General features: G+C 58.8%; 3 protein-coding genes and 1 pseudogene across 43 annotated transcripts in view; 1 reads left to right on the forward strand and 3 right to left on the reverse strand.

The window, feature by feature from the left end:
• Positions 1 to 21,489, forward strand: part of JPH3 (junctophilin 3) — a 101,181-nt gene extending 79,692 nt beyond the window's left edge. The window contains exons 3-5 of one of the 2 annotated variants that reach the window (XM_002761244.7): positions 13,163 to 13,287; positions 14,313 to 15,187; positions 19,993 to 21,489. In XM_002761244.7, coding sequence (XP_002761290.2) covers positions 13,163 to 13,287; positions 14,313 to 15,187; positions 19,993 to 20,073 — 1,081 coding nt within the window. In that variant the 3' untranslated portion in view covers positions 20,074 to 21,489. Of the gene's footprint in view, positions 1 to 13,162; positions 13,288 to 14,312; positions 15,188 to 19,992 lie in introns of those variants that run through there. The other variant, XM_035281903.3, reaches the window with a different exon arrangement.
• Positions 6,663 to 20,189, reverse strand: LOC103789555 (uncharacterized). Of its 38 annotated transcripts, none has more exons than XR_013530268.1 (13): positions 19,970 to 20,189; positions 19,303 to 19,551; positions 18,221 to 18,457; positions 16,907 to 17,004; positions 16,454 to 16,581; positions 12,101 to 12,185; positions 11,543 to 11,722; positions 10,810 to 11,010; positions 9,953 to 10,161; positions 8,856 to 9,228; positions 8,643 to 8,756; positions 8,458 to 8,541; positions 6,663 to 8,219 (listed from the first exon to the last, which is right to left on the reverse strand). XR_013530268.1 is itself a non-coding variant. In XM_078357933.1 (11 exons), exons 4-11 carry the CDS (start codon positions 17,324 to 17,326, stop codon positions 9,191 to 9,193), a joined length of 1,131 nt encoding a protein of 376 aa, XP_078214059.1. In that variant the 5' UTR covers positions 17,327 to 17,465; positions 18,221 to 18,457; positions 19,303 to 19,551; positions 19,970 to 20,189; the 3' UTR covers positions 7,025 to 9,190. The 38 variants fall into 38 exon arrangements, 15 of the variants coding, with proteins under 15 accessions (XP_078214059.1, XP_078214060.1, XP_078214062.1 ...); XR_013530263.1 differs by having other exon boundaries at positions 6,663 to 8,072; positions 8,856 to 9,345; XR_013530264.1 differs by having other exon boundaries at positions 7,406 to 8,039; positions 8,856 to 9,345.
• Positions 20,038 to 25,857, reverse strand: part of KLHDC4 (kelch domain containing 4) — a 121,887-nt gene continuing 116,067 nt past the window's right edge. For 2 of the 3 annotated variants that reach the window (XM_078357926.1, XM_078357921.1), the window contains 2 exons: positions 25,764 to 25,807; positions 20,038 to 23,364 (listed from right to left, as the gene is read on the reverse strand). The gene's annotated coding sequence lies outside the window, so the exon portion shown is untranslated. Of the gene's footprint in view, positions 23,365 to 25,698; positions 25,808 to 25,857 lie in introns of those variants that run through there. The other variant, XR_013530249.1, reaches the window with a different exon arrangement.
• On the reverse strand, positions 24,529 to 25,505 carry LOC144580556 (uncharacterized; annotated as a pseudogene).

Genomic DNA, 25,857 nt, shown 5'->3' on the forward strand with positions numbered 1-25,857 from the left:
CCCTGTCTCTAAGAAATAAAAATATCTACCGGCCAGGCATGGCGGCTCATACCTGTAATCCCAGCACTTTGGGAATTTGAAGCGATTGGATCACCTGAGGTCAAGAGTTCAAGACCAACCTGGTCAACATGGCAAAACCCTGTCTCTACTAAAAATACAAAAATTAGCCGGGCGTGATGGTGCATGCTTGTAGTCTCAGCTACTCGGGAGGCTGAGGTAGGAGAATCGCTTGAACCCGGGAGGCAGAGGTTGCAGTGAGCTAAGATCACACCACTGCATTCCAGCCTGGGCAGCAGAGCCAGACTCCATCTCATATATATATTTATACATATATATGAGTATATGTGTGTGTGTGTGTATATGAGTATATGTATGTACACACACACACACACACACACACACACACACACACACACACACAGTCTCTCACTCACTCTAGTGGGCTGAATGGTGTCCCCAAAAGCTATGTCTGTCTGGAACTGCACTTCCACCTTCTTGGAATAAGGGTCTCTGCAAATGGAATTGGTTAAGGACCTGCAGATGAGATTCTTCTGGATCAGGCTGGGCCCGGATCCAAGAACAAGTGCCCTCGTGGGGCAGAAGAGGAGAGACACGGCCGGAGGAGGCCACGGGAGGGCCGAGGGTGAGAGGGGAGTAAGGCTGTCCGCAGCTGGACAGAGGACAGATGGAGGATTTTTTTTTTGTTTTGAGACAGAGTCCCACTCTGTCACCAGGCACTAGGCTGAAGTGCAGTGGCACAATCTCAGCTCACTGCAATCTCCACCTCCCGGGTTCACGCAGTTCTCCCATTCTCCTGCCTCAGCCTCCAGAGTAGCTGGGACTATAGAGCGCGATACCACCCCCAGCTAATTTTTTTGTATTTTAGTAGGGACGGGGTTTCACTGTTGGCCAGGATGGTCTCAATCTCTTGACCTTGCGATCCGCCCACCTCCACCTCCCAAGGTGCTGGGATTACAGGCGTGAGCCACCACACCTGGCCTGCAAATGTTTTAAACGAGAAATGGGGGTAAGGGAAGACGTGGTCTAAAGATAGAGAGGTCACCTGTCAGGTCTGGATCTGGAATGTTCTCTGGCTTTCCAGACTGCTCTGATCGCAGACCTCATGTCTTTAACATCCACCCTGGGTCTGGAGAGATGGGCAGGGTGGCTCCTACCTGGGCCTTGCTGTTTCCCAGGATTTCCTTTCAGGCTGTGGCTCGGTCTGTGCCCATAGTCTTCCTGTTGGCTCATCTGCCCCTGGAGCTGTCCCACGCCGGCCCAGCCGCCGGTTCTAGGTACACCTTCTCCCTCCCAGCCTCCCTCTGTGCCAGCCCCAGAGGTGGACCCCAGCAGCAAATGAAGCTTGCACTCTAGGCCCTGGGGACCTCAAAGCTGTCAACGTAACATTTTCTATTTTTTGTCTCAAAGGAGGAGCCCCCAGGCATGTAAGCCTCATGATCCACAAAACCTGGCCTCCTCCTAGGCCCCTAACTTTTAGTATCAGGACTAAGTTGCAGGAGGTTGCCCCATCCAGGATGCAGGCTCAGCCAGGTTCGCAGCATGAAATCCCCTGGAGAAAGCTGAGGTCACAGCTCCTGGCGCCTCTGCTCAGAGGGTTGGGGCCTGGGAATCTGCATTTCTGTGATGCGCCCCCCCCTCCTCCCCCCACACAAACCCTCCCCAGGTGATGCTGCAGGCCTGGGAACTGCACAGGCCCTGGGCACAGGTGGGGACACCCCTGCAGGTTCCACCTGTCCTGAGCATGGCCCCTGCTGAGCTGTGCCTACTTTCATTCCTAGATGGGAGCCTAGGAATGACCTGTGCTCAGACGTGTCTGGCTGTGCTCAGACTGGTCTCTCAGCCTTCTAGCCCCTGGGGCTCAGTCCACCCAGTGCCTGGCTCCAGAGTAGCACCTATTGTCTCCCTTGCTGGATGGGGGGTGGTCTGCTGCTCCCAGACCCCAACTCTCCTGGCCTTGGAGAGATGGCCCCTCTTCCCTTCCCCTCCGGCCCAGCTGCTGTTGGAGGTGGTCGGGTGGGAGGAGGACACTGGTGGAATGTGAAAGTCTCAGTGTCCAAGGCTGCAGCCCCCCTTGGCCAGGACCACCCTGCCCTGGTCACCCTCTGCATTTTAGACCCGTTGGGGCTCGCGGTGTGATTTTGCCTCTGAAACATTTCAGACAGCTCTGTCGCCCAGCATGGCCGTGTCCCTGCTTCCAATTTGAGGCCCCCACAGGCCTCAGTGTCCCCGCTTATGAAATGGGAGAGCAGTGCCCCTCCCCTCATGGAGCCTGAGGGTTCAGTGAGCTCACAGACGCTGAGCCTGCTGCGGGGCATCTCCTGGGGCCATTCTCAAGATAATTTGAGCCCTGCTACTGCTCAACAGCCACTGGGCCTGCAGCACCCCATCCCCTGTCACCCATCTGCCCCCGAGCGGTGTCCAGGAAGGGACAGTGTGCCATGACCCCTCTGAAGGCAGCTCGAGCTCTGGCAGGGTCCCTGGAGCCTCCTCCTTTTTCCCGCCGAGCTAGCAAAAGCTCCTGCCTCTCTCTCACCCCCCAGAGGGGTACCTCTCACAGGGCTGGCCCTGGGAAGACCCCTCAGCTGGCCCCTGTCTGCCACTACCCTCCCACTTAGGGAGCCCCTGGGAGCAGTCGGGTGCCAATGGCTCTGGAGGGTGGGTCCTTGGCTCCTTGATGTCTCAGCCCAGGGTGGCAGGGCTTGCCACTCAGCGTCCTTCTCCAGGGGTGTCCTCAGAGAGCAGCAGTTTCTAAACTGGGGAGTCAGGAGCTCTGGGGCAGTGCGAGACACAGGCCAGCTGGGAGCATGCGGAGGCGGCACCCACCCAGGGAGGACCGTGCCAACCCTGTGGTGCTGTGGCTCCTGGGCAGCAGGGCCCTTCTCAGTGTGGGGGAAGGCTATGGTCCAGTGATGGGGGGGCTGTGGTCCAGTGATGGTGGGGGCCGTGGTCCAGTGATGGGACCGCGATCCAGTGACCAGTGATGGACTGCAATCCAGTGATGGAGGGGGCCGTGGTCCAGTGATGGAGGGGGCCGTGGTCCAGTGATGGAGGGGGCCGTGGTCCGGTGATGGGGGGCTATGGTCCAGTGATGGTGTGAGCTGTGGTCCAGTAATGGGGTGGCTGTGGTCCTGTGAGTGGGGGCACTGTGGTCCAGTGATGGAGGGGGCTGTGGTCCAGTGATGGAGGGGGCTGTGGTTTAGTGCTGGTGGGGGCTGTGGTCCAGTGATGGAGGGGGCTGTGGTTTAGTGCTGGTGGGGGCTGTGGTCCAATGATGAGGGCCTGTGGTCCAGTGATGGGGTTGGCTGTGGTCCTGTGAGGATGGGAGCTTTGGTCCCATGATAGTGGGGCCTGTGGTCCAGTGGTGGTGGGAGCTGTGGTCCAGTGGGGAGGAATATGGCTTTGGGGCTTTTCGGTCTCCCCATTGTACAGATGGAGAGACTGAGGCTGTAGGGGCCAGCAAGCAGCCCAGGTCCCTCTGCAGATGAAGGGCCGGGGCCAGCCAGGGCTGGTGCGGCAGGTCCCGAGCCGTCTGCTGACTTCCAGTCTCCTGCCAGGGACGTCCCCACCTTCCTGGCCCCTGACGCAGAGGCTGTGTCTGATGCTGTGTGGCCCTTTTCCCAGCCAAGTTTCTCTGGAGCTACTCCCTGCCCCTCTCTGTGCCCCAGCAGCTTGCTCCGGAGTCTCGGGGTTTCTGAGAATCTCAGGGTAGGGACAGTGTGTGATAAAGGCAGGAACCCGGGAGTGCGAGGGCTCTCTTGTGCCTCTGGCCCCTACTTCTATGACTAATGAGCCCTTGAGCCCCTGTTAAGAGGCAGGTTCCAACCCTGGGGGGCTGGGCAGGGCCTGTGGATCTGCGTTTCTGGCTGGCTCCTAGTGCGAACAGCTTGGCTGGGGTGGCCTCAGCACAAGACCCTTACTTGGGGCCTCAAGGCCTCTGGCTCCCCGCTGTGGCTTCCCCTCCCTCCTCCTCTTAGTATCTCATTCCTTGTTCAGGTGAAAACTGGGTGGGAGGTGGCCTGCCCTAGTCAGTGGCTGGGCCTGGCACTGAGCTGGCTACTGCCTCTGCCCACCCCTTGCTGAGCAATGCTGGAAAGCAGGGCCCGGGGATCCTAAGTCCAGCCTTCTGAGGGCTGACCAGCCTGTTGGGGGGCCTGCGGATCCCACCTCCAGGCCTGGGTCTTCCTCTGGGCCCCTGTGGGGAACAGGTCAGCCACACACCTAGCCCGGGGCGTGGCCTCCCCACCCAGCTGCCTCCCTGGCAGAGAGGCAGGGTTGCCTTGGCAACAGCACCTGAGGAGGAGGTGCTTGCCCGGGGTGTGCTGCTTTCCCTGTCTTCAGTAAGGGAAGAGGCTGGCTTCCTCTGGTGCAGGGTGGCAGCGGCTGTCCTCCTTTGCCTTGGAGCCTGGTTTACTCTGGGCATCCCTGAGCCACCGCATTGGTGGGATGGGCTGGAATGGAGGGTCTGAGGGTGGCTTCAGGGCCGGCGATGATGGCCAGGGAGGAAGTGCTGTGGGAGTGGAGGGGCTCTGTGCCAGGGAAGGAAGTGGTGTGTGGCTGTGCCAGTGTCCCTGGGCAGCTAGAGCCAAGCACCCCCGCCTGGGGCCTCAGCTGCAGGTATGATTCCCTCACAGTCTGGAGGTCCGAGGTCTGAGACTGGGGGTTGGCAGGGCCGGTGCCTTCCAAGGGCCCAGAGCAGGGACCAGGTCCAGGCTGTGTTCCTCCCCTTGTAGCAGGGGGTGCCTCGCATCCTCCCTCAGGGCATGTGTGTCCAGATCTCTCCTTTCGGGATAACATGACAGCATCCTGACCACCCCAGTCCCCAGTGTCACCTCACTGGGGACGTAGATAACCCTTTGGGCCAGCTGCCGTGTTTCCTGGTTCTGAGCATGGAAGCCCGCTTAGGGGATGTGGCCCCAGGGCCCTCCTAGAGGGGTTCCCCGCCCTCTCCTCCGTCTCGGTGGGCCTTTCTTCTGGCCTGGCACTGAAGATTGCAGCTAAGGCAGGAACAGACCATGGTCTGCGAGCTCCACGTGTAAGGTAGCCCTGCTCCGGGGCAGCCGAGCAGCCACCCTGACTGTCCTTTCAGTTTTCTCCAACGTAGCGTGTTTTATTGTAAAACACAAACACTGTGAAATGCAACAGTTGTCTCCCGTTTATACAGACGCCCATCGTACTAGATAAGAGCCCGCCCTAATGGCCTCGTCTTAGCTTGGTCACCTCTGTGAGACCCTGTCCCTGAACTAGGTCCCAGTTGTGGGCACTGGGGGCAGATGCCACCGTCTGTTCTGGGGGACATGGTTCAGCCTGTCATGTGTGCACAGCTCCCTGGCAGAGATGAAAGTCCTTTCTGCAGTGAGAAGAAAAACCCGCTTTAAAATGTGGACTGTCCAGCTGGCCTGATTTGCCACATGGGGACCATGCACCCCTGGGTTGGAGAGGCTGACCCCACCCCTTCCCCCTGTGTAATACTGTGTGTCTCCTTTCCTTTCCATGGCCTTGTTCCTCTTGTCTGTGAAATGGGCAGTGTGGGGATTCGACCTTCCCCCCGTGCTCCCCTGGTCTGGCTCCCAACCCGCCACGTTAGCGCTACCCACTCAGTGGTCTCTGTCAGTCTGCAAATGTGACCGGCTCCTCCGTCTCCAGCCTGGCCTCTGCATTCCCATGCAGCCAGCCTCCCCTGCACTGGGTATGGGGAGACAAGCAGGTGGGGGGAGTGTGGAATGGGAGGGGGAGTCTGAGTCTGGAGGACCTTCTGAGACCCCCGAGAAGCCTCAAGAGGGTCCCTGGGTAGAGCCTGTTTCTCCTCAATGATGTCACTTCCCTTTAAAAATGTAAGGTTGGATGCAGTGGCTCACACTTATAAACCCAGCACTTTGGGAGGCTGAAGTGGGAGGGTTCATTGAGACCAGCCTGGGCAACATAGCGAGATCCCCTCTGTACAAAAAAATGCAAATACTAGCCTGGCACAGTGGCATGTGCCTGCGGACCCTCTGTCCATTACATAAAAGGCCTCTCTGGGAGACGCTGGTGGCCTCTGCCCCAAGAGCTGGAGGCTCAGTGCAAGAAAACTCAAGGCCAGACTTTGTAGAGGATGTAGACGTGGGTGTGGCCCCTCACCTGTCCAGTGTGGTCTGGACTCTTGATGCCACTTCCCCAGGGCCCCAGGCAAGTAGCTCAAGTCTGGCCTTGAGTTTTCTCACCGGCAAAATGGGGGTCTTATGTTCCTCCTTGTTGGAAACAGATGCTAGTGCCACAAAGAAAAATCAGCTCTGAGACGAAGGATCTCTCAGCAAGCAGGTTTTGCTTCCTGGACTGCAGAAAGGGGACCCTTGCGGGCCATCAGGCCGTCAGTACAAGGAGCAAAGGCAGACAGACACACTTCTCCCTTACACATGTGAGGCTGTCCTAACTGCTGTCTGATCTTTGCTGGTTGGAGCCAGACCTCACAGTCCAAACTAAAACCTGATCAGCTGACAGCTGAAAACTTATTTAAACAGGTAAGGGGCACAGGCTGGGAGCTGGGGCATGCCTGTGAGCACGTCCAGCACAGATATCTTGGTTAATGTACAAGGACATGGAACGTACTATGAGCTAAGCATGGCGTGTTCGACAGCTATATAAGGTGGGGCTTCACGAAGTTATCAGCACACTTACGATTTACTCTAACAAGGAAACCTGAAAGAGGAACTTTTCTACTTCCCACACTCACGGAGCTGGGAGGTGGGTCACATTGCAAATGGATGCAGAGGGCCAGAGCACAGCCAGGCTGTCCACCAGGGCTCTGCGGAGGGGCTGTGGGGGTGTCTCCTGCAGCCATGTGACACTCAGTACCCACCCAAGGAAGAGCAGTAAGTGTGATGCCCTAAAGCTAAACGCTGAGCTGTCTGCTGTCAGCCTCCTCACTGAGGACCGGGTGGATGAGGGCTCTTCTGGGACGCGGAGGCTGAGTTCTGATCCACCACATCCCGTGTACTGATAATTATTGAGACACGTTAGTCTGGGCTGCAGGCGTTAATAATGCATTAAGAGGGTGAGGGCACCAGCAGCTGCCTGAGGGCAGGCGTTTGCACAAAGTGGAATCGGGCTGCATTTGCTTCTTTCTGAGCTCTGGCTGTTTTCCGCCAGCTTCTCTCCAAGGGAAGTGCAGTGATGGGCTCCGCCCTGAGGATTCGGGCTCCCCCGAGGCCGCTGTTCACAGCCAGGAGACCCGCAGAGTGTGTGCACTGGGGCACACTGGGCTTCGGGAGCTTGCAGCAGCCCGCCTCAATTCGGGGCACCCGGAGGCTTGAGGGAGAGGTGTCCTCATGGAGAGGGGACTGAGCTAGGTGGAAAGGACAGACTGCCTGAAAAGAGAGTTTCTCAGGAGCAGAAAGGGCCAGAGGCATTCATGGCCAGCCAGTTCCATGAAACCAGCCTTTCATGAGCATTGAGGACCCCACAGGCCAGAGGTCCTGTACTGGCGACCCTGAGGTTCTGTGTAGCTTTGGCACGCCACCTTCAATAGCAGAGGAGGGCCCAGCAGTGGAAGTGCCACAGACAGGCATCCCTGTGACAGTTCTGTGCCTTCACCTGTGCCCCCCGGCGGTGCCAGCCATATATAGGACCTTGATCCAGCTGTGCACCCTGGGGCCACAGCATCTACTCCGGCCGTCCCCGATCCCCTGCCCCCACAAAGCTTCCGAGAGCCGCCCTGGCAGACCATAGGTGTCCACGACCCTCGGAGTTCTGGCCCAGGTGTTAAAGTCCAGTCTTAGGAGAGCGTTCATGTTGACCCTCTCCCGGTTTCTTGTCCCTGGATCTGGCAGCCTGGGGATGGATCCTGAGCTCCCTCCCGGACCCTGTTGGCCAAATCCTGCTGGGAGCCCAACCAGAGTCAGCCCAGCACCTCCCTGGAGAGTGTGGGGACCTGCCCTTGTGGTTGGTTTGGTCCCATGAGGGGAGCCAGGGAGATCCTGGGAGGCAAGTCTCATGTTAGAGGTCACCGTAGGGGTCTTCCAGCAGGAAGGGCTGCTTGGTCTCTGTCAAGAGGGCAAAGGTCACCTCTGCAGGACCTGGAGGGAAGGTCAGGCCCTCAGCTCTGTCTGCCCGGGTTCCTTTACCCTGCGTCTCCAGTCCTGTTCTTTCTGGCTCTGGCCTCGGCACGGGATGCTGCCCTGCTGAGTGCAGCCTTCTGGGTCCTGGCCTCCCTCCGACCCTGGCTGCAGGAGGTTGGAGTTTCCTGAAATGGTGCCCGAAAGCCCCCTGGCTTTTACATTTCACCTTGAAACACCCTAGACTGTTGTCTCTTGGATGAGGCAGTGGCCTCCACAGAGTCTCCCACGGCCACGGTCCTCCCAGTTAGGTGGCCCTTCGGACTCTTCAGGACTCAGCAGAGCACCCTCCTCTAGGCCCAGTCTCCACAGAAATGGCCACCAGGGGCTGTCCGCACCCACTCACCCCTGCTGGGGTCCTCCTGACCTCCCAGAGTCTGCTCTCCAGATCCATGCTTCCCTGCTGCATGGCTGCCTGCCGGAGATGAACCTGGAAGAGGGGAGGATAGCAGGGCTGGGCGGGGAGAGGCTGCTGTGGGTCTTCAGATGGAACTGAGTTAAGGAGCGCGGGATGAGGCCATCTTGGATTACCTGGGTGTTCTGACAAGGGAAAAGGCGAGACCCAGACACAAGGGAGGAGGCGGCATGGCGACAGGCAGAGGCAGGCGTGAGGTGGCCACAAGCCACGTCAAGAGCCCCTAGAAGCTGGGAGAGGCAGGAAGGAGCCTCCCCTGAGCCTCTGGAGGGAGCACGGCCCTGCTGATACTGGTGGAACCTCCAGAACTGTGAGGAGAAACCTCTCACCTGTGGTCATGTGCAGCCGCTGCAGGAGACTCACGCCCTCACCACCCAGACAGAGCGAGTCTCACCAGGCTGGCACCTGCTACCCAGGCAAGAGGGGCCTGATGCTGCACCGGGCTGCATCTGCCTCTCACCAGGCCCCAGGAGAAATGTCACCTGTGACTGCCTGTGTCGTCAGGGTGAGAAAGAATCTATCAGGGACGCAGGCTTTCTGAGATGCATCTGGAATCCCTGTAGCGGAGGGTGGCCCAGAACCCGCCTGGGACCCATCTGGCTGCATCTGAATCAGGAAGGGCCCACGGAGATTTCAGGTGCTCCAGTGATCCGGGGGTGGGTGTTTAGTCTCTTCTGGGCTCTGGCCAGCCAGCGTCTATTGCTTGGTAAGAAGAGGGAGTCTGGTTGTCAGGGCAAATACTGCCCCCAGCCCTGGGGCAAGCTTGGAGGCTCAGGTCAGTTCTTGGAAGGGAAGGTCCAGGCTGCGTCGAGCTGACCCCTGGGAACCCAGAGACAGGGAAGTGGGCAGGGCCAGAGCCACCATTCTGTAGCTGTGAGATCCCCATGGGGTTCGGAACCACCTGTGTGGCTGAGGTGGAGTCTTCATGCCTTTGTTTCCTCATTTGCCCATGAGGAGTGATGCTCACTGCTGCGCCTGTCTTAGGGCTGTCACATGTGTGGAATGGGCCCTCTGGAAAGCTAAGGGCCATCACCCAGTACCAGCTCTCACATGAGATGTGTGAAAGACCCCTGACCCCAGGAAAGAGGCTTTCTAGCTCAAGGGGAGTGGGTGAGGGCCAGTGAGAGGTGAGCAGTCACTCCAGGCCTCATCAGGAGCTGCCTCCTGACCTCTTGGCTCCCCTGCCAGCTCAGCTTAGATGCCCTCTCTTCCAGGAAGCTCTTGTGACTGCAGTAGTGGTCAGCCAGCTGCCCTGCTCACCTGCTCCTCCAGCTCTCCCCAGTCTGGGGGCGGTTCTCTAGGACAGAAGCCCCGCCTGGCCCCCTTGTCCACCCAGCACAGTCCTCCCTTGAAAATGTCTTGGTCAGCTCTTGGCTCCCTGCAGCCCCCACTGCACCCTATCTTCTCATCATGCTTCTGTGCTCACCAGGGCCTCTGGGGCAGCAATGAACACAGTCCGTACTCAGCAGCTTCAGATAAAGGCAGGGTGAATGGGAGGCGTCCAAGAAGCCCCAGGCCTGCTCTGGCCCCTGGGTCATCAGCACAGGTAGCAGTTGGGAGCACAGGGGCTGTGAGGACCTGAAATGGAGGTCTGGGACTCGCATCTTCCTGTGGACCTGAGCCAGGGAGCTGCCCCTGAGTGAGGGGAACAAGGAGCCATCAGTGGTGGGGAAAACCCCGTTTTGACTTGGGCTGGGCTAGCCCCCCACTGTGGGGTTGAGGGCTGTGGGTTCTTGTGGCCCCTCTTCCAGCAGGCAGGGAGAGCTGGGGCGCAGTGGGTGCGGTGCTGGCAGGGCAGGAGTCGAGGAGGAGGGCTGTGTGCCGTGAGCTTGCGGCTGGGCCAGTTCCCCTGGGGAGTGGGCAAGTGGACATGGGGGGGGACTGTGGGGTTGTGAAGTGGGCTGCTAGCAGAGTGGCCGTGCAGCAGGTGCAAGGGGGGTCGAGGTATGGGTTGAGAACTCTGGAGTTTGCCCCTTGGGTGGTCCTCCAAGCGAGGTCCCTGCACCAGTGGAGGCCACTACCTCACCTGGGAGATTAAAATGCGGATTCCCAGGCCCCATGCAGACCTGGGGAATCAGACACTCCAGGGCTGGGTCAGGCCATCTGGGTTTTATCTCATCCTGCAAATACCCTATTTCCAGATAGTCATATTCTCAGGTCTAGGAGGAATGAACATTTTGGGGGACACCATTTAATCCACTGCAGGTGCTGAGGGTGGAATTCGGGGGTCACTGCAGGCCCCACCCACTCCTCCATGTACAGCTGTGGCTCTGTCCCCTGTACCGTCTGCAGCAGAGGTGGCCGGGTAAATCCTGCAGTCTGCTCCCAGGTGGGAGGAGCCCCGGCGTCTGGCCTGGCCAGCCCACGGTCAGCAGTGGCCCAGGAACCAGGCCTCTTCTCACTGCCTGCCTCTGGGTCACGGAGCGGGTCATGGGAGCCTCATGCCTAGGGCCAGGCATGGCCAGAACCATCACCATGTGTTCCCTGGGGCAGGTTGCAAGAAAGGCAGGGTCATGGGCAAGCAGATGGGGGTGCTACAGAGCCACGGTGCAGGTGTGGGGGCCCCGTGTGAGCTCTGAAACCCTCCACAGGTGGGAGCCACAGGCGTCAATGGCACCCGAGGCCTGGTGTCATTTATAGTGAGCCTCTGCAGTGCGTTGGGAGCTTCCTTCTCTGGGAGATGCGCTTGTCTGGGTTTGTTATATTTTACTGCTGGCACTGCGTCTTTGAACGTATATATGTAAATACACGTATGATGGTGGTGAGTTAATGGTGGTGGTGGTTTTACTAAGCAGATGTGGGAACCAAATAGCGGCCCCTCTGGTGAGTTTCCCATTGGGTGCTGTGTGCTGTGTGGTGGGGGCTCTGTGGTCCAGGTCTGAACCGCCTGGGAGGTGCAAGACCCCGTCTTCTCCAGGAGCTTCCCAGAATGTGAGAGACATTCACAAAGTACCACCCGTCACACGAGTCAGGATCATTCTGGAAAGTGCCCTGGGGCAGGCATTTTCCTACTTGCCTTGGCTTCCAGGGAGCTTGGAGCCTGCTTTCCTTCCAGTCCTGGGCGATTCTCAGGCAGGAGCTGGGAGTGTGCAGTCCTGGGAGCTGGTGCGTGGCTGACCTCAGCTTCTGAGCCCAGGGCCAGCCGTGTTCCGGGCATCGCAAATCCTCCTGGAATCTGAGGAAAGCCATGGACCCTCTACATGTGGGGAGATCGTGCAGAAAACTTTTGAGTACAGTTTCAGGGGATGCGCAGACCACCCACAAGATGCGGGGTACACTCCCTGGCTCTTGGAACCCTGGTGTGGGGCATTCTCAGCAGCTTGCCTCATTTCCTGGACACACATTCTTGGCTGTGGTTTTTATTACTCTCTGTATGTAAATATCATAGATGTATTTTCTTCTATTAAAATTGTTCCTGGTTAGCGCAGTGGAATTTTGAAAGGAGGAAGCCGTCTCAGCAGTGTGTGCTTCCCAGGGTTAGCCCGTGCACGTGGAGTGACAGGTGTGGCAGAGATGGAAGGCTCAGGCTTCGTGGAAGGTGTCTGTGCCCTGCCGGGTGTGTGTTAATCCTCACCTCCAGGGCGATGGTGCTGGGAGGCCATGAGGCCCCAGTGTGACACAGCAGGAAGGTGCTGTCCAGGACTCAGAAAGTGGATCTTCTGCAGACAGAACAGGGAGAAAAAGTAATGTCTGCTGTTCACGAGCTGCCGGAGCTGTGGTGCTTTGCTCCAGCCTGAACTGAGTAACTTGGGAACCGTGAGCAGGAGGCCTCCCAGGGAGTCTGCTCGGAAGGGGGACTGGCATTGCGCCTCAGTTTGCCACGGCCACCCGCAGGTCTCCCTGGATCCAGCACACCTGGTAGGAAGAAATAGAACACCCAGGCCACTGTGATGCACAGAGCCCCATGGTCTGTCTTTGGGGCATCTATCTAGGCCCTTGGTTTACAGAGGCCAGGGAGAGGACAGAGGGGCGGCGTGCCCAGCCACTGATGGGAACACTGGTGCCTCCGTGGCACACATGGGTGTCGGCATCATCCTTCAGCTGGGTGAGGAAAGTGCCCACCAGCTGGCACTGGGGCAACAGCAGGAAGCCCAGACACACAGCGGCCTGTCACCGTGTCTGCCCTGCAGTGGGGGAGGGGGTGTCGTCCAGGCTTGGACTTTCTGTGCATGTGCCAGTGGCTGTTGATAATGAAATCAGAAATCTTTTCGAGACAGTCTCACTCTTATTACCCAGGCTGGAGTGCAGTGATGTGTTCTCGGCTCACTGCAGCCTAAATCTCCTGGGTTCAACCAATCTTCCTGCCTCAGTCTCCCAAGTAGCTGGGACTACAGAAGCACACACAGCTAATTTTGTAATTTTGGTACAGATGGGTTTTCACCATGTTGCCCAGGCTGGTCGTGAACCACTGAACTCAAGGGATTGTCCCGCCTTGGCCCCTCAAAGTGCTAGGATTATAGGCATGAGGCACCACCCTCTGCCCAGAGATGTTTTCAAGCATGTCCCAGTGATTTTAATGAATGAACAAGGTCTGAGCCAAGCCTGTTGTTGGGGGGCGGGTTGGCGTAGGACCTCCACCACACACCCTGTCACCTGTGTTTCCTGCCCCCCTCACATTCCTCCCTGGCTCCCCCAGGACCTCCCACTCTCGGGCAAAGGCCGAGGCAGCCCTCACAGCAGCCCAGAAAGCCCAGGAGGAGGCGCGGATCGCCAGGATCACTGCCAAAGAGTTCTCCCCTTCCTTCCAGCACCGGGAAAACGGTGAGTCTCAACCAGCTTGGCACAGGCACTGTGGGGGTGGGGGTCCAGCTGATCTGCGTTGACTCTAGGACCCTACTTGAGATGAACGTGTAACTGTTCCCTGAAGGGTAAGAAACACCTCATTCTTAAGTTTCTCTGAATAGAATGAAGTCCAGTGTGGCTCCTGCTTCACTGTCTTGGCAGGAAACGAGAACCTAGTATTGTTCTTGGTTCCCACCTCCTGTAGGGGAGTCCCAGAGCTCCAGAGAGTTCTCGGGGCTGGTCCTATGATGCTGCCCCTCCCCGTCCAGGCTGCAGGGTCAGGGCTGCCAGGGACTGAGCCACTAGCAGACAACAGGGACACTGCTGGCTGCAGAGCTGTCCCCTAGGTCCTGTGGTAGCCTCCCGTTCCCAAGAGCCCCCTGCGGCTCTTTGGAGACCAGGGCTTCTTGATCCCCTGTAGAGAAGGGGAGCCCAGCCCCAAGACTCGAGGCCTCAGCAGCCTCACACAGCTGGGTGGGGTGCAGGGGGAGCGAACTGGGCTCCTAGGCTCTCACACTGGCCCTGGTACCAGCTGTTCCAGCACCCTAAGACACAGTTCCAGGCATGTAGCGGTGTCAGCGGCCTTGCTGACAGCTCGGCCTCCCTAGGCAGGTCGTCAGTTAGGGCAAGGGGTTTCCTCTCACCTTCAGGACAGGCAAATCAGAGTCGGTGGGACCCCAGTTCACACCCCATTGTCCTTGGGCGATTTCCACGCCATAAGTCTCCCTTGTAGTCTGGGAGCTGCTGCCTGCTCCTCCTCTTGTGGTCTGGGGCCAGCCTGTCTTCCTCTAAGTGTCTGTGGGGTGGGGAGACCCCAAAGGGCTTTGGGAGCCACGGTCCCCAGTCCCCCCTACTTCCCTGTAGTGTTTCAATGAGTGGGAAGCATTTGCTGCCCCAAGGTTCTACCTGGTGCCCTGGCAAGGGGAAACCTCATCCTCACAGGCGACGCAGCCTTGCTGAACATGCAGGGTGACCCCGCCCACTGTTGTCTTGTCCCCCAACAGGGCTGGAGTACCAGAGGCCGAAGCGTCAGACCTCCTGCGACGACATTGAGGTGCTGTCGACCGGGACGCCCCTGCAGCAGGAGAGCCCCGAGCTGTACCGCAAAGGCACCACCCCCTCTGACCTGACCCCCGATGACAGCCCCCTGCAGAGCTTCCCTGCCAGCCCTGCAGCCACCCCGCCGCCCGCACCTGCCACCAGGAACAAGGTCGCCCACTTCTCACGGCAGGTGTCAGTGGACGAGGAGCGGGGTGGGGACATCCAGATGCTCCTGGAGGGCCGGGACTGCGCCCGAAGCAGCTGGGGCGAGGAGCAGGCCGGGGGCTCCAGGGGCATCCGAAGCAGTGCCCTGCGTGTGGACGACCTCCGTGCCCGAGGCTTGGGCCGCAAGCAGCCTGGGAACCCCAAGCCGCGGGAGCGGCGGACGGAGTCGCCCCCCGTATTCGCGTGGACTTCCCACCACCGGGCCAGCAACCACAGCCCTGGGGGCGCCAGGCTGCTGGAGCTGCAGGAGGAGAAGCTGAGCAACTACAGGATGGAGATGAAGCCCCTGCTGAGGATGGAGGCGCAGGAGGCACACCCCCAGAAAAGACGCTACAGCAAGGGCGGGGCCTGCCGGGGCTCAGGGGACGACCACCGCCCTGATGACCGGGGCTTTGGGGTGCAGAGACTGCGGTCCAAGGCCCAGAACAAGGAGAACTTCAGGCCGGCCTCCTCCGCAGAACCCGCGGTGCAGAAACTGGCGAGCCTGCGGCTGGGCAGTGGGGCCGAGCCTCGGCTGCTGCGCTGGGACCTGACCTTCTCCCCGCCCCAGAAATCCTTGCCTGTCGCGCTCGAGTCTGACGAGGAGAACGGGGATGAGCTCAAGTCCAGTACGGTGAGTGGACCGCCACCAGGCTGACCCCAGGGGAGGCAACAACCGCTCCACTGATCTGGCGTTTCCAGCAAGGGCGCTGCTCCTCTGTTCTTCTGCAGAGGTGGGGCGGGGTGGGCGTACAGCTGGGAGGGGTGGCCCTGAGGTTGGTTTACCTGTGAGGCTGGCACCCTCCCCCTAGGCAAGCCATGTAGGTGCAGGTGTCACCCCCTCTCCTTGAGGGGACTGCCCCAGGCTGTTCTCTAGAAAGCACATGAACCTCCTGACTTCCAGACAGCGTGAGACCCCTGCGCTCCCCGCAACTTCCTCAGCTCCAGCTGCTCAGGAGAGTCTGGCCCCTGGGCAGTAGCCTTGGGCCTTGAGTGTTCTGTGTCCTGGACAGGAACTCAGAGGCTTAGAAACAGCTGGGGATGGGGGAAACTGCCAGTCACGTTTTATCTCACCTGTGGCATTGGGCTTGGAGCCAGCTCCTACGTGAGGTGCCCTGTGTGTTTGATTCCCTGAGCCTCGCCCACCACCCATTCAGTCCTCCAGGGCAGGGGGCTTGGAGGGAAGAACAGCAGCCCCTTGGGCTAGACTTGGTGTGTGGGGCTGGGGATCCCCTTGAAGGGACCCTCACCCTAGGAATCCCATTCTGCAGCTACATATGGTGGCTATGTAGGGTCAGCGCATGGCCAGGCCCTCACCCACCAGGGCTCCACCTGCCCGTGCAGCCCAGGCAGTGCTTGGTGCCTTGGTTCTGGGTGCTGAACACAAGTGCCACAGGCAGCTGTCTGGCCCCTGGGTGTGAGGACATCGGGAGCTGTCTGCATAGGATGGTCGGGGAGGGGGCACAGGTAGGGGTCGACCTATTGAAAGGTCCATTTCTGCCTCTCCTGGAAACCACTCTCCATGTCTGTCTTGCTGACCGGTTCCTAACATGCCTCCCCTCCTCCAAATGTCCACAGAGAACAGCCCCCTGTGCTCCTGCTGGGACCAAAATACCAACTCACACTTGCAACTTGATTTTCCCCACCGCAGCTAGAGACTTGTGCACATGGTTATTTTAGGAACAGCCAAGTGATGGGCAGGGTGGGAGGTGTAGGGACAGGTTCTATTTTTAGCCTGCTTAATGCACTGGCACTTGCGGGTGCTTTTAAATGAACCTCCCTGGGGTCAATGCGTGAGCTGGGGACAAGTGCCACGCTGGCCTCGGGGGTGTAAGTTAGCTATGGGACAGCCAGGGTGCTGCATGCCGAGTGTCCTGCCCATTCTCCAGCTGGGGCTTACTTGGGGGTCCCATCAGCTGTAGCATCGTGTTCCAGCTGAGCTCCTTGGAGGTGGCCGCCCTGGTGCAGAAAGGTTTCCCTTCGCCCCTCTCTCCTCTCACACCTTGGGGGCTGTGTCTTCTGCCAGGTCTAAGGGAGATGGGGTGGAGAGGCACGGTCACTGCTAAGCACTATCCCAGGCTCTGTCTGGGAAGAAGGAGGGGCCTGTGCCAGCAAGCGTCCCTATCAGGGGACAGGTGTTGGGGCAGTCACTGTCTGTAGCTCAGCTTGTTGGTTGAGCAAACTTTTTTTTAAGTTTCTTGGCTGAGAACAGTGTCTTAAGCATGTAATCCCAACACTTTGGGAGGCCAAGGCAGGCAGATCATCTAAGGTTGTGGTGAGTTCGAGACCAGCCTGGCCAGCATGGTGAAACCCCGTCTCTACTAAAAAATTAGCTGGGTGTGGTGGCACGCACCTGTAATCCAAGCTACTCAGGAGGCTGGGGCACGAGAATCTCTTGAACCTGGGAGGCGGAGGTTGCAGCAAGCTGAGATGGTGCCATTGCACTCCAGCCTGGGAAACAGAAGACTGTGTCAAAAAATAAGCCAGTGTCCCCAGGACATGCAGGGTCCAGTTCCCAGTGTGAGAGGAGACACGTGGGCCTGGGTGATGATGGCCACGATGTAGACTATAGAGGGGGAGGGCAGGCAGCCGGGGAGTCCCTACCAGGTGCAGTGTGGAGCCCAGCGGGGAGGGTATGGGAGGCCTGAGGATAACGTCCTGACGGGTTGCTTTCACAGTAATGATGAGAGATACTCACTGGCAGCTTGTCCTGAAGTCCAAATGCAAAACCGCCAGCCAGAGCCAGACAGAGACAAGCACTCACACCCATCATCACCACCACCGTGCTGAGCGGTGTGCTGGCATGGACCTCCTGAGGAAACCATGCCAATGCATGGAGTGGCCAAAGCCTAGCCAGGCCACAGACAGGGCCACAATGAGCAGTGCAGCCCAAGGCATGTGGTGGGCAGCTCCTGGAGACCACAGGGAGGAGAGGTGGGCACCCAGGTATGGGCAGGACTGAACCAGAAGAGGGGTGGCAGCCTGCTCAAGGCAGGGTGTCCACCCCGGGGCTGCGAAGGGGCAAGGTCATGGCTGTTTCAGGCCCCCTACTCAAGCAGGCCCCCAGGGGAGACGAGCCTGGGTGCTGGGCTCAGGGCTGTCGTCAGCTGCGACACTGCGTCATGAGGGGCACGGCCCATGCACAGGATGCTTTCTCTGGCTGAGTGGAGGCCCTTGCTGCTACCACACCTCCACTTCCATCTGTACCTCAGGCACCTGCTGGGCTGGGAGGTTGTGGAGGGGGTGAGCCTGGTACTACTGTGGCTGCTGTACCCCCTGGGCAGGACCTCGTCCTCTGAGGACGCTTATGGGGCACACCTCTGCATTGTCTCCCCTGAGCAAATGGCAGACCCAGGAGGCAAAAGGGTCCTTTGGCCAAATGGTAGAGCAGGAGGCTGCTTCTTGCCCATGGGACATGGCATCCAAGCTTCGAACCACAGGCTGATTTCCCAGGAGAGATTTCTCCCACTGGGACCCATCCCTCCCCTGAAGCCAGTGTCAGGCACTGCTCTGACGGTGTGGCCATGGAGAGCTGACCTCAGTGTGGGTATCTGCTGTTTCTGGGTAGCTTCACTGAGAGAATTCATGGACTATTCAGTCCACCTGCCCAGAGCATGTGCAAGTCAGTGGTTGTAGTGTATTCTGCTATCTAAATCAGTTCCATCACCTGAAACCTCAGAGCGCAGTCACCCTGTCCCCTCCTCCGCTCCTGGCAGCCCCTGCTCTGCTTTCGGCCTGGTGGGTCCTGGTGCCTGGCTTCCCTCGCAGCATGCATCACTCCTGCCCCCTTCCTCTGGCTGAGTCGCATCTGCGGTTGCCTAGACCGTGGTGTGCTGCCTCTGTGTTCATCCGCCGACAGACAGCTGGCTTTGCTTCCACTTCGGGGCTGTTCTGGACCCCACTGCTGTGGGCATGTGGAAGGTTTTGAGTGAGTCTTGAGTTTGCCCGCTTAGATCTATGCCTGGGCGTGAACTGCTGGGTCACAGGCAGTCTGATTAACTCTCCCACTCTTAGAAGCCATCAGCTGGGGGCTCCCAGGACAGCAGGTGCTTCCTGCTGTGGGGTGGGGGGGAAGGGGGACTGTTCAGGCTCCCCTCACTGGCTCCTTGCTGCAGGCTGGAACAGGCCTTGCCTGAGGCCACAGGCTCTACTCAGTCTGCAACAGCCAACCCATCAGGGCCAGACTTGGGGGCTTAAAGGAGTCTGTCAAAAACCACTCTGGTAACGGGGAGCAGGGAGAGCAGCAAGCGCTGTGGAATGTGCGTCCCGCGACCTTCAGGAGACCTGGTCTGTCTGTGGCGTACAACAACTGGACCTCTCTGTGCTAGGAAGTGGGGGGCTCAGTGTGTTGGGTAGAAGCGAGCTCTGAGCAGCCTCCTACCTCATGCAGGTGCCCACACAGCTCCTTCCAGGATGCTGTGAGAGGCAGAGCTTGGTGATGGGGCGGCGGGGGCAGCACAAGTGTCCTCTGGAAGCAGACCCTGGGCAAGGCTAAAGGGGGTGCCCCCCACCATTCCTGGGCAGGGGCCACCTTCTAGGAGGTGCTGTTCCCTGTATCTGCAGGGTGGCCCCCCATGCCTGCCCTTCCAGGGGACAGGAGCTTCCAGCAGGCTTTCCCAACCTCCATCCCCAAGGGGCCCTGCTGTCCTTCACCCCTGCCTCGTGTGAGCAGCACAGGAGAGTAGGCTGCAAGAATCCCTGCAGAAGGGCACCCTAGGAACAGGCTCCGGTGGGAGCTGCGTGTCTTACCTGGCCCCGGCAAGCACACGGCAGCTGGCAGCTCAGGCTGAATGCCCAGGCTATGCTGCCAAAGGGGTAGCCTGGCGCTTGGGGCTCTTGCAGAGGCTGAGGACTCGTGAGCAAAAGCACTGCGGGACCGTGGTCCAAGTCAGAGGCAGCTTGCAATTGGACACGGGCGTCCAGAGCCAGTTGACAGGAGGGGAGGTGAGGAAGGTGTCCTTACGGGCCTGTCGGAGACCTCTGAACTCCAGGGCCACTCTGCTGGGACACACGTGACACTGGCTGTGGCAGCCGTGAGGGCACTTCTGAGATTCTGATCACAATGCCCGAGGTCTCACTTCCACAGAGCAGGAGAAACCTGCTGACTGGCACAAATGCAGCCAGCACCGAGATGCTGGCTTACAGGCAGGCCTGGGTGGTTCTCTCTAAGGGGGCCCCGCCCGGGAAGAGCTGGTGCTCAGGTCTCAGGGCTACCAGGGAATTCCAAGACCAGCAACCTCAGGCTTACAGGCAGGAGGGGCTTCTCTTCCCAGTCTGGATTGAGGGGCTTGGGTCTGGCGGACCTCTGGGGTCCAACCATCACTTAGGCTTTCCCCTCCTGGGGCTGCTAGTTTGGTGAAGAGAAGTGGGGGGAGGTGTGGTGGTCCCGGCAGAGGTCCCCGCAGGTATCACTCACCTCTTCCCCTCGCTCTCTTCTAGGGCTCAGCTCCCATCCTGGTGGTCATGGTGATCTTACTCAACATCGGAGTCGCCATTCTGTTTATTAACTTTTTCATCTGAGGAGATTGTCACGGTAGCAGACATAGGAAAAGGGGACATCAAAAGCAAAACCACAAGCAGGGAAAGACCGCAACTCGGACAGCCCAGCGACTTCCAAGTCCTCTCACAGAAGAACCACATGACTGGGTATCACTCACAGTTTGCCTTTTTTTCTGGGTAATGTCTTTTGGATTTTAGCCAAAATTCTTTGCTTGTATAACACTCTGCTGTGTGGCACGGCAGGAGCAGGCCAGCACGCAGCCCCTCCTGCTCCATGTGGAAAGAGAAGGATCCCAGCACATCTGTGGTAACTAAGGACGTCATCCTCGTGGTCACATCCACACCCAAGCTGGGTGTGGATGGAGGGCAGCCCCCTGAGCAGCTGGCTCCCGTCGACGAGTGTGTGGATTCGATGCTTCCTCTGTCTAGAACAGATGGGTGACAAGTACGGGTGGGAGGTGTGGGGCAGGGTGGCCCACCACTGTGGGCAGTGGCCTGGCCTTTCTCTGAGATCTGTGCTGCACCACGAGGAGGGGGAGGGACCGGCTGCCTCCTCCCCGAGACACGGATGCAGGCCCTTCCCTCTTCTCGGCACTGCCCCCGGCCTTCCATGAGAAGCCGACTCCCCACACCGAGTTTTAAAGCAAAGCCCTTTTCTTCTGCTGCCCATTCGCTGTGGGCCCCATTCGGCCATTCCCCCACCAGACCCCAGGGAAGCCAGGCCCACTGCGATACCGGAAGCCAAGGGGCTGTGCCCTGGAGTCGGCCTCATGCCAGGGTTCTGGCTGTGCGCACTTGGCGTGCAGGGTGGACGCATGGGCTTCCGTGTCCCCAGCAGTGAGGGCCCTCCAGGACGCCTTCTCCCACGGTTACTGACCTCCACGGGTTTTCACATCTTTGTACTGTGCCTGCCTCAACTTCCCCAACAGATATGCATATTCCTTCCAGATGCCTCAGTGCTACACCAGAGCGGGCCTGGTCCCAGGACAGGAATGTGGTTCCACGCAGTGGCTTGAGACTTCCTGAGAAACTGTAGCATATCCAACACCTCCCCAAAAATGTACAATATAACTTGTTTCGGTCCAAAGCAGGTTCCTTATGTTTCTGCCTTCCCCGCCAGGGTCACTCCATCACCCACACAAAGGAACAAGGTTTGCCAGGATGTCCGAGTGCCCTATGGCCTTGGCTCTCATGTGCATGGATGTGCCTGAGGGGTCCGGGCACGGCCACACATGGGGCCCTGTGCCTGGGGAGGCGCTGCAGGGGCTCCCCGTCCGGCCGTCTTGGGGCCACAGCCCGCCTTCTGGACTCTGCCTTGCTTTGCTTCTGTTGAGCTGTTTCTCTGCCGCCTTTCGAGCAGACCTCTTTACTACACTGCACTGGATTGCTATATTTTTAACCAGAAATAAACTAAAGATGAGAGCATGTTCCAGTTAAGTTCAGTTTTACTGTTTTCCGTTACGTCACTCCCCATTCCTTCTGGCAGTCTGGTCTGGGGGCACAGAGAGGGAGGGAGAGCGGAGGTCACACCGTTCTGATCATGTTGCTTTCTAAAGGGATGTGACTTCTTTTTGTACATCTGACTTTTCCGATTTTTTTAATACCAACTGGTTGCTGCAGACCTAAAGTGAACCAAATAAAGATTCCTGCTCTTTGCAGCTCTGAGAGTCACCCCTGCTGGGAGATGTGTTTTGTAATTGTCTGCACTCTTTGCAAAGATCACAGGCTGCTTTAGTATGTTCCAGTAACCGCACTACACACAAAGGTACCTGTGAGCAGAACACACGTTCACGAGACGCGCACCGAAGCAGGGGTCTCCAAGTGAAGCCGTGGATCCAGGCCTAGGGGCCGTCATCCGCTGCCCTATACAACCTAGAAAACGAAGCCAAGGCCTGGCCCCTTGCCTTCCAGCAGCAAAGGCGGAGGCGAGAGCCACTTCTCCATGAATTACAGGAAGAGTCAACCAGGCTCAAATGCACCTGGTCAGAGAATCCAATCTGTAATTCGTTTCCAAACGGGGTGATTCAGAAGGCTGCTTTCCCACCTGTCCGGAGCCTTGGACTGCCTTGACGGGTGCGCAGTCCTTCCACACGGGCGCAGGGCTGTGTGCTTCCCTCCACACAGCTGGGCATGGCAGTGTGTGCCAGGCTGGCTGCTGCTGCATGGAAAACCTAACAAGTTTTCATTCACCCCACAGTGGCCTGCTGAGAGCCATTTTCCTCCCCTACAGCTTCTTCCAAGCTTTACCTGTACAACCCAGAGGCCAGGAGAAAGAAGTAGCATCGCCTCGAGACAGCAGCGTGGTCTCGGGTGTGGGGGTGGGGACTGCCATGGGCCAGGCTGGTGTCTCCCTGTCCTTGCCACCCTGCAGACAGGTCCACCTCTGGCCCAGGAGCAGATCGGGAGCCAGCCCTGTCCTGGAAGAGCTGGAGAAGAAGACCCTCTGCCCCAGGGCCTCTGGTGACCCTGTGTATGCCCATGGCTGGCCAGTTCTACTTCCCAGTCTCTGCACCGTGGGTGGACCAGTGCCTTCTGAAGCTCAGGAGTGCACGAGCACCTGAGACATTACCCATGCTTTCGGATCTAGGACCATCAGGTCACAGGATTCCCAGAGGCACAGATCAGGCATGCAGTGCCTGAGCCAAGCTCACTGACAAGGGGGACGGAGGTGACGTGGAAAAGCAGGGTAGATGCGAAGACGGAATGTGCAACTTCCCGTCCTCTGCAGTGCAAGCACACTGCACAGACAGGGACTCTCCTCCTGTGGCATTCCAGCACGGCCGTGAGGATACACACTGTTGAACAGTGGGCCCTCCCCTGCGTGCACTCAACTCACTCCCTGTGAGGCCCCAAGCCAGGCCATGGGTCAGCGGTCCACAGGGCGTCCACAATCCAGGCCCTAACCACACTTGCTCTTTTCAAGAACCACACGGCCACCCGCCTCACTGAGTCGCCAGTCACCCAGAGCACTGCAGACCTAAGGGAGAGCCCGAGGGAAAAGCCCAGTGTTCCCGTTTGTCACGCTTTTTCAGTTAAGGACCTCGGCTGTCCTTCACTACTTCCCTGGGAAGTTTCATCGCCAGCTGGACCCATGGGAGTGAAGAGCCCTTGGGGCCTATGGCGGCCCCCAAGCTGCTGGCGCTCCTGGGCTGTATCAGGGCGGCACATCCAAGACCTCTCCCCCAGCGTCTTCATGGGATGGTGCGATTCCACCCTCACGTGCAGTGAGTCGAGCTCATGCTCGGTTTCTTGGATCCTAAGTCTGGTCCGACTCTTCTTGCCTTTGGTCTTGGAGACTTGGCATCAAGGTTCCTATTAGATGTTTGGACATCACCTTCCATAGCTGCAGGTGCTGTGACCGCTTCTCCCTTCAGCTGGCTGACAGTGCCTCGCACAGCACGCCCGACGACATCAGGACACTGCCCTTCCACAGAGCCTTTAGCCTTGCCTGGGCCAGGGTCTGCCCTCTGGCCCAGGCCCAGGCCCAGAACCCCAATTCCAAATGAGGCAGAGGGAGGAGGTTAGAGGGCAAAGGGACTCAGCTTGGGCACCTGTTTTAGCTTCTCTGGTGCCCAGGCCATGTGTCAGGCGAGGCAGTCGATAAGCAGAAACTCAGGAAGCGATCGTTCCCGAGTGCCAAGAAGGTTGCTGGCTTAGCCTTAAACAGACAAGGCAAAGTGTAGCTGCCTTTGTTTAAAAGAAAAAAGCCACGCTGTATTTTAACAACGTGCCCCATGCCTAGAAAATGAACTATGGAATGCATGCCGGGGCGGGGGCAAGTGCTGGAGAGGGACAGAACCAGGGTCCAGGGAGAACCAGGAAGCCCCCGAGGGCCAGCGCTTTTTGACCAGTAGAGGCACGGGCCGGCACCTGGTGTTGGCTGCAGAGGGACAGTCAACCCTGCTAGAGCAGAGGACCTCAGCCACCCTGGTCAGCAACAGGGTGGCAGGGTGCTCAGGAACAGGCAAAGCCACACTCTAGAGAGAAGTGAACGCTCCTCCCAGACTGCGGCCTACCCATTAGGAACACGTGCTTTTTAAGTCTGTTTCTCCATGAAACCCAAAGAAGAAGGGCCTGAACTGTGAATGCAGCCACAGTGTTCTGTGCCAGCTTGTTCCCAAGGCTGGGAGACACAAGTAGCCCCATGATGGGGACATGTCATGCGGGAGCTCACTCCATGTGCATCTGGGTGCCAGGCCCAGGCTGCCGGGTTTCTGGGGTTGGCAGAGCAAGCCAGGCAACCACCTCACACCCCTACCTCACAGCCACTCATCGGCCTCGTCCACTCCCGGCATTTGGGATAATCATCCTCTCTCGGGCACACCCTTCTCCTGCGCCTAGGCCGCCTGCTCGGGCCCACAGCACCCGCCTGTCCGCCATCCTTCCTTCCTGCCTCTAGGCCGCCTGCTCGGGCCCACAGCACCCGCCTGTCCGCCATCCTTCCTTCCTGCCTCTAGGCCGCCTGCTCGGGCCCACAGCACCCGCCTGTCCGCCATCCTTCCTTCCTGCCTCTAGGCCGCCTGCTCAGGCCCACAGCACCCGCCTGTCCGCCATCCTTCCTTCCTGCCTCTAGGCCGCCTGCTCGGGCCCACAGCACCCGCCTGTCCGCCATCCTCCCTTCCTGCCTCTACTGTGCCTCAACAGCACCACCACTACTTGTTAACAGCTGCCATCGACACCGAGGGAGCCTCTTCGAGCCCAGGGAGTGGCTGAGGTGGCGCTCTGCTGTGCACCTGCTCCCTGGGGCCCTCCCAGCAGTGGCTGGTGGGCGTTCTGCTCTGCGCTTCTTGGTCATCTTCCAGGCCCTGCAAGGAAGCTCAGCCCAGTAGCCAAGCGGCTCCTTGCAGACATTAACACTGGGTCTTGTCCCTTGCAGAGAATAATGCCGGGTCTGGCCTGTGATGCCAATGCTATCGTGAGAACTTCTGACCCCTAAGATCAAAACGGTCTTCGGGTCCCAGAGCTTCCTGCACAATTTTGTGTGGAACCAACCAGGAGATTCCACCAGAGCTGGGTTCACCTATGACCACCAATGGCCTCCAAGCCCAAAGGCTGTCTCTCCTGACCACTACAGCCAACTCCTCCTCCACAGAAGCTCTGCCAGGCACCAAGGAGGGCCAGTCTGCTGGGGGCTCCCTGGCCCTGGGTCAGGCTGAGAGAGGAAGAAGGGTGTGAGGGTGCGGGGGCAGGGGGGTAAGCCTTGCAGGGCAGTGTCTGGCCCATCCTGCACCCCCAGACTGGGAACCCCCAGCTTTCTCGCATGGGCATCTGGGGAGCCCGGTCCCCAAGTGAGGCCACATCAGAGCAGACTTCCTCACCCGGCACCTTCCCGGGGGCATCCATAGCCTCCTTGGGGGCTGGCACTCTGCTGATGCCATTCCCTCGTGGACGCGGCGTAGGCCTCTCTAGCTGGACTCTGCTCACCTGGACTATCTACTGTTTCCACGGAAACCCCATCCCAGAGCCCTGCAAAGATCAGACCCGCAGGGGCCTCTGGACTAGGGGAGCCACTGGGAGAGCACACCCTTGCTCAGCCTCACTCCAGCTGCGGAAGCCTCACCCTGCTGCCAACACCTCTGAAGAAAAGAGGGTGAACCCACGTTTTCTTCCACGTCTGCCCCGGCACATGTCAGCTGTCTGCTACTACCCTGCACAATCATTCTGTGCAGTGACAGAGAACTTCTTACTGACGAAGTGGTTTAAAAACTTACCTGAGCCTTTTTTCTTTGCTTTTAGCTGGAAAAAGCTTGGTTACCTACAAAATGAAAGTGAAATGATTTTCCTGAATGAATGTAACAGTTTAAA

The sequence above is a fragment of the Callithrix jacchus genome, chromosome 20 (genome assembly GCF_049354715.1).
Source record: "Callithrix jacchus isolate 240 chromosome 20, calJac240_pri, whole genome shotgun sequence".
Classification (NCBI taxonomy): Eukaryota; Metazoa; Chordata; class Mammalia; order Primates; family Cebidae; genus Callithrix; species Callithrix jacchus.